General features: G+C 35.6%; 1 protein-coding gene across 2 annotated transcripts; it reads right to left on the reverse strand.

Annotated features, from left to right (window-relative positions):
• Positions 1-21: 21 nt before the first annotated feature.
• LOC112150355 (G2/M phase-specific E3 ubiquitin-protein ligase) lies at positions 22-10,399 on the reverse strand. Of its 2 annotated transcripts, none has more exons than XM_024278596.2 (14): positions 9,834-10,399; positions 7,805-7,975; positions 6,539-7,701; positions 5,247-5,412; positions 5,043-5,168; positions 4,802-4,836; positions 4,645-4,729; positions 4,357-4,568; positions 4,098-4,278; positions 2,951-3,034; positions 2,643-2,788; positions 2,319-2,563; positions 2,111-2,220; positions 22-969 (listed from the first exon to the last, which is right to left on the reverse strand). In XM_024278596.2, the coding sequence occupies exons 3-14, from the start codon at positions 6,553-6,555 to the stop codon at positions 781-783; spliced, it is 1,596 nt and encodes a 531-aa protein (XP_024134364.1). In that variant the 5' UTR covers positions 6,556-7,701; positions 7,805-7,975; positions 9,834-10,399; the 3' UTR covers positions 22-780. The 2 variants fall into 2 exon arrangements, with proteins under 2 accessions (XP_024134364.1, XP_024134365.1); XM_024278597.2 differs by having other exon boundaries at positions 714-969; positions 4,645-4,708; positions 9,834-10,398.
• Between the last annotated feature and the right edge of the window lie 929 nt (positions 10,400-11,328).

The raw sequence follows: 11,328 nt of genomic DNA on the forward strand, positions 1-11,328 counted from the left end.
AAAATGATAAATAAATTACAGAAGATCACTGCATCAGGAAATCATTTTAGTAATTATACGAACTGTTTATGTAACCAAAATTTGTTTTTAGCTAACAAACATCAGGCATTCATTTATTTGAAGATTTTCATACAAATAAAACATTTATTTACACAATTTGTGCCACTTTCAAAGACAAATTAAATTTAAATTATTTAAGAACACTTGCAAATGAGACAATACATCATAAATAATCTGTCACAATTAGACATTGAAAAAAAAGGAAAAACAGACAAAAAAAATGTACAATGAAACATGCATGCAAACACACATCCTCATTCCACTGTTGAGGTGACTTGTAGAAGATTTGGATGATTATTTTTATCAGACACACTTGACTGGGTCAGCAGATGATAGATTTGTAGAAAGTAAAATAAAAGTAGGAAATGTTAAAGTAAAGTTATTAAAAGTACAATTAAATTACAAAAAATACTATTATGTGCTGTTTGTATGTACACTTGTAATAAAAGTGACAATCTTTAGCTTATTGTAAAACTAACAACTTTCATGGGCCAAACAGCTCGCAATTTATTGAGACCAACAAGTTCCTGACTTCCAAACCTCATTGTTTTAAAACAATAAATATGACATCACAGTTAGAAATTGAACATTGTGCATTTTGAGAGAATTAAATGCACAGGTCCAAAAGAAGTTTAACTGCAGTTGTATCTAATATTTTAAAGAAATAAAAAAACTTAAAAATGCCACTATCACAGTAGCACATTTTTTCATTTGTCTACATTAAGATGATAGTAGTTCTGGGAAGTTTTCCTCTTGGTCTTCCTCTGCATTCAAGTCTGTGAAGCCCAGGCTCCTCCGTAACGCTCTGCTCAGAAGCGCCAGCAAGTCAACTGTTCCAGCAACGCCCCTTGGCAGGAAAAGCTCCAGAGAATCCGAAGAGGAGTGGGGCAATCTGATATCTGCAGGGTCCTGAAAGAATACACTTCACTGTAAGGGACATGATATTATCATTAGGGACAGAAAAGAAGGTCGATCTTGGGGATTTCTGGCATTTTAGTTCCTGGAAGAGTGAGTGTTTTCAAATGAGCACTTTTCAAATTTTACTTTTAGTATTGAACACAGTGCATTCCAAATTATAATCAAGTGTTAAAATTATGCAATTATTTGCTTTTCAATTAAACTCATGGAACTCTGTAGCATGTAATAAAGGTGGTTTGTTCAATAACATTTAATATATACTAATGGTTAGTGGTTTCAATTATGCTGACTTTGGAAAATATAATTTGCATATCACTTTAGAACACACTGTACTTTAAATTGTCAGAATTCTACCCTGAAGAACAACCATCAAACTGGATGTTTGTTGTTTCTGTAAAAGTAAGCGGTTACTGGAGGATGTTGGACTTAATCATCTACTTTAGTGACATTTTTGCTTAATTTCCAATGGAAACTGCAAATTTGTTTAAAAGGAAATAAAGGGTGAGCATGACATGTAATGTGTAAAACAAAAAAGTAATAAAATTGTAATATTTAAATGCCATACATGACTGTTCAGTGTGAAATGCAGGTCTTTAAAAAAAAATTATTACCCTTTTAATTAAAAATGTGGGTGTGCAATGTGACTTATTGAATTCTGGTAAAGTCCTGTAAGTATCTAGTACATCCACTACTGGTAAAATACCTCGCTGTCCATTTCCCGGTTAAAGGAATTTTGGCTCACATGAAGGCTTCATTGGAATGTGCTAAAGCTCTCTGACACTTTAATGCTTTGGTTCATAGCAGCAGACATCCAAAATGTTTATTTTTCACTTATTGTGTCTTAAACTAGTAAACCAGTATTTTAAATAATATTTTGTCTTAAAGACATTTTATTTTTATTTTATTAGTCTCTTAATACTTTAAACATCTCGCATTAAAAAAAAAAAAGTCGACTAAGCTGTTCCAGTTTTAGCTTTCACAAAATATGTTCAATTGAGGGCTGCCCAAATTATTTTTGAGAAACTAGCTTTTTTGGGGATTAGAAATCTACCACTTCCAATTAGGACTTCCTTGAAATTTAAGCTAAAAAGACATAACTTGATGCTACTTAATGCTATAAATCAATACCAACCAGAGAGTAGAAACGCAAAGAGATCAGCTCGGGAAATCCTAGAGGAGGAAGATGATCAGTTCCAGTGATGAAGATGAGGAGGTCTTCGAAGGAAAAATCTGTCAACCCATCTAGATTTTCACAAAGAATAAATATGTAGATTAAATTGTAGCCTGAGCATTAAAATTGAAAAAAAAAAACAAAAAAACACCCTCACTCTTGACCTTACCTCTCACCAAGTTTAAGACCGTTTGCCAGTGTGAGAATGTGGCTTCCTCTGCAGCCCTCAGCTCTGAGTCTGAGTGACTGAAACTCACGTTGAAGAGCTTCATGAACTCCTCCAGGGTCAGAGGCTGTTGCCGCCGTGTGCTCGTCATCACTGGTAGAAACATTTCCCAGTGCGCTTTTACCAGATCCCACAGACCACCACAGCTGTTCAGCCCCTGTGTGAACTGGGAGATCATACTGGCCACTCTGAAGTTCAGCAGAAACCAACGACATTAGAACACAAAATCATCACCTAAAAACACTCAAAATAAACAAGGCAGCTCACCTATGATAGATGTAATGTTTCACCAAACAGGCGTAGATTGTTGGCATTTCAGTGGAATAAGCAGAATAGATTCCAGGAATCCCACAGTGGGACACCCACTCACACAGACTGGGGGACAGCAGCTTCACGTCCCTGCAGCCATGTAGCTGTAACAAATGAACACAAATATCTCAATTTGTGCAACAAAAGCCTTTGAAATCACTGTTGCATTTTTTATTATGTCTGCTGATACAAAGTTTGGGGGTTAAATAAATAAATAAATAAAATAAATAATTTAAGTTTCGAAGGAGATTACTTGCATTTCACACCTCTTGCAATCGTGCTTGTACAACAGGATCAGCGATATCTCTCCAGTTAAAGTTCTCCAGTGATGGATTGTGGCCACAAAGTAACTAAGACGACAAAAGAAAAAAAAATTAAAACTATCATAACAAAGCCATCTCACAGATGCCATGCAGAATTTTTTTTCTCTGTGCATGTTTCAATACAAAAACCTCAAGGTTATTAACATTTGGTATAACATAACATAGGTATGTTGACATTAGGAGTTAGGTCATCTGGACCCCACAAGACAGTGCGCTGTTTTTTTGTTTTTTTCCTCAAAGATTTTTGATTTGTCACTGGTGTCTGTGGCAGAAGAAATCCTGTCCGCCTTCATCCACATTTGTGATGGGATGGATAACACGTCAATGTAAGGCTTGGGTCACCTGGACCCCATAAGATAGCACCATGGTTAAAGGTGGGGAGGGATTGTAATAGTTTGCTTCCTCCCACTCCCCTTCAGGCAATCTTTCAATGTCAAGTTATCTTGTGTTTAACACTTCTTTATGGATATAAACTTCTGTGGATTGTATTGCACATGAATTATTTTTTTCTTGATTGCTTAAAATAAACCATTTCTAATTTAATCTTAAAAAAAATGAAAAAATAAGGTCACAGATATAAAAATATGTTTAAGTCGCCTTCTTGGTTCAAAAAAAAGAAAAAAAAAGTTAAATTAAGCTCATCTGCAAAAACTCTACAGTCTGTAAAACAGCACTGTATCACATTTAATTGCGTCAAAATAAAAGACCTGTAAAGTCCAATGTCTAACGCATTTACTTCTGATAAAACTGAACATATCTTAGCATCTTTTACCTTACAGTATTTTACCTTACAGTTTAAAAAAACTGCATGAAATACAAGATGATGGTGAAAAAATAAAACATTGTTACACCTAGGTATAAAAAATCAAGTGAATGTAGCCGACCCTCCAAGGCTTCAGCGTTGGGCGGCGTGGAGGTACACAAACAAGACTGTGTTTGTGTGCATGAAACTTCCCCCTAACTATTACATATACCTTACAGTTCATTATAAAACATCTTTACATGCAGCTGCAGTTTTGCAAATCATAAAGGAATCCCAAAATGCTGAACAACATGCTAAATTGATGTCAGTAAAAGGTGACTTTCCAACCTTATAAAGTTCAGGATGTAGACAGTGAGGTCCAGGGCCACCTTGAGCCAAGGACCAGCCAATGAGAACCCCGGCTTCATAATATTTGCCATCTTCGAGTGCTGTGAGATCGTAGGTGAAGAAAAGACGGCCTGGAGATCCCTCAAACACTTGACTCTGCTGCAGCTCCAGAAGACTCAACCTGAATGAGGAGATAGCAGTCTATTAGCATGGAGCCTAACCTTCAGTTCAAGCTAGGATGCAAAAAGTTCAGCGGTACCTGAAGAACTCCCAGATGGGATCCACAAGACCGTCGGTCCACTCTTCACTGAAGGAGATGACAGGAGTCCACCTGCAGCTGAAGCCCGGCCTCCTCACGGCCTTCAGAGCGCTCTGGAGAGCAAACCCGCTCCTCACCTGGACAGGAGTTTCTACATCTCGATCCATGCTTTGTCTGTACAGCTTCAGGATGGTGTCCAGGTTGAGCGTTAGCTGTGGATTAAAAACACAGGAAGGATTCTCGTCTTGTGTTCACGTCACAGAAAAGTTCAGAAGAAAATGAACTCGCCCTCTCTGGAGTTTTGCAGATACGGTGGTGGATCCGTTTCACAAGACGCTTGTCATTCTCTTTCCTAGCATTGAGGTAAAATGTCCTGATTAAAAAAAATATTAAAATAAATGTATCCTTTTTGCTTCATGGAATATTTTTCCATGTGTTTTCTCACCCGTTTGGCAAAGATGTCTCACTTTTACATTCTGCCTGTATGCAAAAGAGCATAAGACACAGCAACATTTTAAATCATTTACCTCACTTAAAGTTCTTTTACACTATTTTGAAAGAATTTGCATGCTCAAAAAATAATTTTGATTTTTTCTTGGACCCTCAATTCAGAGGTGATTGCTCAAAAACCCAAGTATCTGCAATAATCTAATAAAGTAGAAATCAGATTTGAAGGACTGGAGAACCTGTGGGTAGTCCTGGTGACTGAGAATATACAGAGCGCCCCGTCCGGATATCCTGAGTACCTGCTCCCCTGTCCAGCCCTCAGCTGGGGTGTCGGGGACAAAGAGTGCTTTAGAGCCCTGCACACACTAAAAACAAATACATGCATGAAAAGATAGTTGTGTTGGTTCATGGGAAAAGAAAAGTGGGGAAAGCCCAATTTATACCTGTAGATATGTGAAAGAAAACCTTTGTCCCACTTTTTTTACAAACCAGTCCCAGAACAGCAGCGTCAGACGACCTTCCACCTGACCCGCTGACCAGCTGTGGTCGATGGTGATGCGAGCGGTCAGCCCAGACGCTGCCCTCACTCTGTTCTCTGGAGAGTTTTGTCTAAAAGCGAACAAAGACAACCACTTAAAAACGATAGTTGTGTAGTGAAACAATTACTTTAGAATTAACAAGCATGTCCTGGAATGAAGGTGAACTGGTTAGACCAGGAAGTGAAACTGGAGTCAGTGCGTAGTCAGAAGACCAGAGGTGAGATGAATATACTCTGACCTCACCGATAGGATTGTTGGGTTTCAGTTTTTAATCTCATTTATCAACCAAAACCTTTTTTTCCAAATAAATTACTTCCAACCAATTGTATCTAGTTTGTACTTTCATCATCTTGTGATGAATTTGCAGCAAAGTAAAGAGTGAATGTGTGATGCTGCAATGTACTGATGGTTTGCAAAGTTCAGCGTAAACCAACCCGATCAAAAAATTAAATAAAAATAAAAAAACAACAAATTAGGATAGTAGATTATATATGATGTTATTAAACGGCATTATTTGCAAAGAATGTTTAATTCTACACATTTTGCACGTGTGATATACGTGCTCAGATTAGAATTTTGCACTTTTGCTTATTAAAATACAAATTAGCCTTATCTTTGAGTCCATAAGTCAGTTTATTCATTATATTTTAATATGAAGTGACTTGTTAGAAAACTGTTTTTGTTCCTGAGTGGTCTCAAGAATAATAGAAGAAATGCTACACACTGCAAAAACATGGCCTCTAGAAATCATTTTTACAATTCCTAATATTTGAGCGATTATTTAAATTAGACCAAAAAAAAAAGAAAAATCCAAGAATTAAAGATTTTTTTCATTAAAAAAAAATCTAAGACCTGTTTTTTTTTTAAAACTAAGATTATTGTATTATTTTTTTCTTGCAAGATAGAATATAAGAACTTTTCTTGAAAAAAAAGCTGTTTGTACTTAGAATTTATTTTTTTCTGTGCAATTATATATATATATATATTTTCAGAGCACTAAAACTTCGAATGAAGTTACAGATTTCTAAATTCTCTAATTCTACATGTTTGCAGAACATAATCTGATACCAGAGTAAGGAAAGATAATCTATCATCTCGTGACATTTGCAGTGTTTTTCGTAGGAACAACAAAAATAAACTTTTAACATACTTTGTGTAGAATTTTCTAAATAAAGGTAGTTTTCCAGCCTCATTACCTCTCCAGCTGAGTCATGTAGTGTCTTCTGGTTAAACAGATCACATCTTTAACCTCCAGCCCCGTCTTCTGAGGAGTCAGGCTCTTCCATTTTATTGAAGTTGTTTTTCGAAGGGATTGCTGAAACGGACAGAGCAATATCGTTTGGTGTAACTATGAACCCTGAGTAATTACAGAATAATGAAAAAAATAAATAAAGTTACCATTTAAGACTTGTCGATTCATGAGGGATATCAAATTTTGTCCTCAAATTTAAATATTGAATAACATGCAGGATAAAGCCACAAAACAAGGATGTATTATTAACCTCCACCACCCATAAAAAGGTATATTTAAACAAAGTGATTAAAAAAAATTGTAAATTAAAAAAAAACAGAAGAAAGTGTTTCAAATCATTTTGTACTTTCTATTTACTGTAGACAGGTTTTAAATTTCTCAATTGTTTTTCCTGTATTCCAAGAGATAATCAGAAAACTCGGTAAAAGTCTCAACATATTTTCTTTATTTTCATGAAAGAAAAAAAAAGTCGAACATTTACCTTTATCAAAGTTTAGGGGAAAAATAAATTCACAAAAGGCAAAACATGCAGAGTAAATTTAAGGAAAGAAGACAAAAAGTAAAACTCCAACCAGTAGTTTCAATGTTACATTTTGTTAAACAGGATGAGAAACAATTGGGCAAATTGAAAGGACAAATCAATAAAACAGAAAGTTTCACAAATAAATTGCCCCAAAAAAAAGTCTTACAAAAGAAATACATTTTCGACGACTCCATAAAAGTGTTGTGTTCCATCATGCTTTTTTTTTTATTTCCCTTTTTGTGTTTTGCACCTCAGATCCACCACGTGAGCCCCTTGAACTGTCCTACTTGGACTATTGAATGAAATTTGGCGCCTTGTGACCGATTCCGTTTCCTCACAATGGACTTAGAACGAAGATTATTGAGGGAAGAGCAGATTAGTATTGATCAACACCTTCAACCCAGAGTGCAGTCAGAAAACATGATTAACAGGTCTTAAGTTAGAGTCCGCAGTCTTGAAAGTCGCTTTGATTCTTCCATTAGAAATCGACAAAACCTGATGGGACATACCGGGGTCACGACAGAAGAATCCCCTGAATGTATCTCCACCAGTTCAATATCTGAAATTCTGATGGAAGGAAATGACTGCAGGGAGGGAGAAATCTCATTAGGGAACAAACAAACAAAAAAAAAATCTGATAATTTGGGCCTGCAAGGAGTCATTCCTAAGCCCAATTAGGCTACTGACCTCCATCTCCATTTCATCTGTTAACTCGAGGATGTGAGGGTAGAACTGTGGCTCTTCCTGAACAGAAAGCTTTGCTTTGAAATGGGTCTGCTGCCTGGGTTGGACCTGGAAATCTGCCTCTTCTCTCTCCTCACAGTCAGGTTCAAGGGGATGTTCCAGGTACCTGCATCTCTGGGTTCACAAAGGAAATTGGTAACCAACATATCATAAGTTCTGAAAGAACTGAATTACCTTGAAAACAGCGTCTACATCACTCCAAACATTAAATTATGAGATAAAAAAAGATGTTATCTAGTCAATAAAACAGATGTCCAGGCAAAATATTTGCATAATTTGAGGTTTATTATGACTAACCTAAAAACAAAATTGTAGCTGTAGAGCTGATTTTTCTCTGTTGGTCCTATCATGGAGCAATGCCCCTCGTATAACATATGGGGTGAATTATTATGTATAAAACAATGAAATACATGGGTGCAAGATTGTAGGAACACATTAAAACAATGCCAAAATAACTGCACTGCCCATTTTATTTAAAAGAAAAATCTTTTTTTTTGTATGTTTTGGTATCTATTATTTTTTTAAATATGTTTTTTTTTCTTTAATGAGAATAAATTGGTTCCTTTAGTCTAGTTTAAAGATAAAGAGCTTTTTAGTCCAGATGGTGACAAGTAACCACGGTGCTGAGGTAGAGCGGTCGACCTCTGGCCAGATATTGAAGCTTCGGTTCCCGTCCTGTGTTAAAAGTGTCCTTGGGCAAGAGACTGAACCACACATTACTCCTGTGGGTTATAGGTTGGTACCCGTGTTAGGCAGTGAAGACGCCATCAGTGTGTGAATGAGTAAGTGAATGGACCAGTGACTGAAATGCTTTAGGCCTTTAAAGAAGGTAGAAAATTGCTATACAAGTATATGCTATTTACCATTTGTGTTTGACCTCAAGATACATTTTTGTATGTATTCCGTGTGGTCATCATCAGGTTAAAACATGTTTGTGCATCTAAGAATATCATGTTTCTTTTTTTTGTATAGTGCTCCCCCACTTATTTGCATTTCTTTAGTCACAGTTTTACATATTTGCAGATTTTTTTTTCACTGTATAGTTTATTCCATTTTCATCTTTTAGTCAACATTAACCCTTTAACTCATGAGGTGTCACCAGTGACGTGTAAACACAGAATCTTTAACATACTGTAACTTTTCAGTTGTTAACGCATACCACTTTTCTCCTTCAGAATCTGCTGGAATTATCAGATTTTCAATTGAAAAGTTACAGTAAACCAAAGAACATAAACACTGCAGCTCAAGTGTTAAAGGGTTAAAGGGTTTATCATGTACTCCTGCTATGCCTGGTTCAAGGATATTGTTTGGCATTTAAGAGGACAGGACAGAAAACTTAGGCAAAAAAACTTAGAATGTCCAGTAAAATAAAAAAAGATCAATAAGTAAGTCTAAATTAATTGACTTATAGGAACAAAATTAAAAGGAAAAAAAAAAAAAGACCTCGTTATGCAACATGAAGGATGAGTCACATTATCATGCTGACAGCAAACACTCCAAGCGGGTCTTGAAGGTGGTTGAGGTCATTTAATTATCTGCAGCAAAAATCTATGACTTATTTGCACAGTCAAGTCTGGGGTTCTCTCTTGTAAAAGGAAACACATTATACGCTATAAATTACAGTAAATTTTTAAAATAATGAAACACCTGCACAAATTCATTTAGAAATGTTCTTTAAAAACATCCTAATATTGAGGCATTTCAATAAAATGCACAATTGTATTCAAATATTAGATTAGACCCAGATAATATTATAATTAAGTGTTTTCTCATGTAACCTCCAACTGTCACCATAATATTAAGTTAAAATTGTATTGAAATGGTTAAAGGTTCGACACTAAATTTATCGGTTGTTTCTCCATCAATCTCATTTTGTAAGTAAGCAAATAAAACATGTGTTTTGCTTCTTTTTTTAAGACAGTATTTGTAATTTCAAATAAGGCTTTCCAGCTAGACCACACTCCAAACTTACCTGCTCAAAGTTGTTTTCTTCTTTTTTCTCTTGCTTTTTCACCACACAGCACTCCTCTGAAGAAAACAGCTCCATTTCTATCTGTTCACTGATGGCCAGCAGCACTGCCTTCCTCTCACCCAGCCTCATTCTGTAAAACTCCACTAAAATCCACTTAAATTACTCCTCACTTTATCCCCTAATTGATAGAGTGTACTACGTGCCCTCACTTTAGTTGTTAGAACATTCTTTGCTTTCTTATTGCATTTATTTAACCTCATTAACTTTCACATCTGCTTCATGCCAAGGACTTCTTCTTTTGATTCTCCCGTTTTGGCTCCAGTAAATTGTTCTCCATCGGGGGAAAGGGACCCCCAACCATCCGAACAGCTGTGATCTCATCAACTCAAGCTGAGGTCTATCAGTCTGAAAGTCTCAGGCTCCCATTGGTTCTACGGTCAATCTGGAAGTGCTCATTGGTTAAGGAGTTTAAAAAAACTTGTTGGTTCAGCAGTATTTAACATCTTGAAGAAGTAAATTGAGAAACTTTGACCTTTGAGTTTTGGGCAATTTATCTGGTTTCTCTGGCTTTCAAAGCAGTGATGCTATCAATCCATTTCAGTTTGTTGTTCGTTTTTTTTTTTTTACTATGAAGCAAATGTATGTTCACTTGTGTATGTCAAAGTGCTAAATAGTCAACAAGGACAACAAGGACAAAGCACAATTTTAACAATTTCATATTTAAAACTACAGAAATAAACATTTTAAAACTAGTTGGTTTAAAGGTTCTGGGTTAAAAAAGCCTGTTAATTTGCTGAGATCACTCCTTTGACTAGATTAAGTCTGATAAATATAACTGATTCATGTAAATATTTTTCATTTTCTTTATAATGAATCCTAAAATTTACTGGAAGTTGGCTAAAAAACAGGCAAACATCTATGATGATGTGACAGTTTTTTTGTTTCCAGTTATAACATTAGACTGCATTTTAAACACGCTGACAACACAAAGAAAAGAGCCATAGATCGCAACATATTCACAAACTGCAAATAAGGAACATGTCAAACACCATGTTATTTTGGTAATTTTTTTTCTCCTTTTAAAAACATAATCTTACCTAATAGAGTATTTGGCAAATACACCAAATGTCCATTAGTTAAATCATTTGTTGGATATAAGATCAAGTGGACCAATTTTCAAATGTTTTATTAAAATGAAGAACTGTAATTTGTTTTCAAGTATTTTTTAAATGCAGCCAGAGATGCAAAGTTCTTTATTGATGATCAAAAAGTTTAAATTTTCTGAAAGTTTACCCAGTCAAAGTGATGTAATTAAAAAAGGAAGTACTAAACTAAGGCCTTGAGGGACTCCTCCTGAGTGAAAGTTAAATATAAATGTTTTCATTAACAGGTGCGACTGAAATGAACAGAGTTCCTTTACTGCATACAGAGAACTCCAGAAGCGACGATAAATGAAGCCAGAGAATCAATTTCAGAAGCAGGACAGAAGTTTCCA

This window comes from Oryzias melastigma, linkage group LG4 (assembly GCF_002922805.2).
Source record: "Oryzias melastigma strain HK-1 linkage group LG4, ASM292280v2, whole genome shotgun sequence".
In the NCBI taxonomy this organism is placed as follows: Eukaryota; Metazoa; Chordata; class Actinopteri; order Beloniformes; family Adrianichthyidae; genus Oryzias; species Oryzias melastigma.

Excerpts from the sequence above, each read along its gene's own strand:
- LOC112150355 (XM_024278596.2), bottom strand. Across the intron at positions 2,789-2,950 it reads TACAAGCACGATTGCAAGAG|CTACATGGCTGCAGGGACGT; the intron begins GTGTGAAATGCA and ends CATTTGTTACAG. Across the intron at positions 970-2,110 it reads CTTTGCGTTTCTACTCTCTG|GACCCTGCAGATATCAGATT; the intron begins GTTGGTATTGAT and ends GTATTCTTTCAG.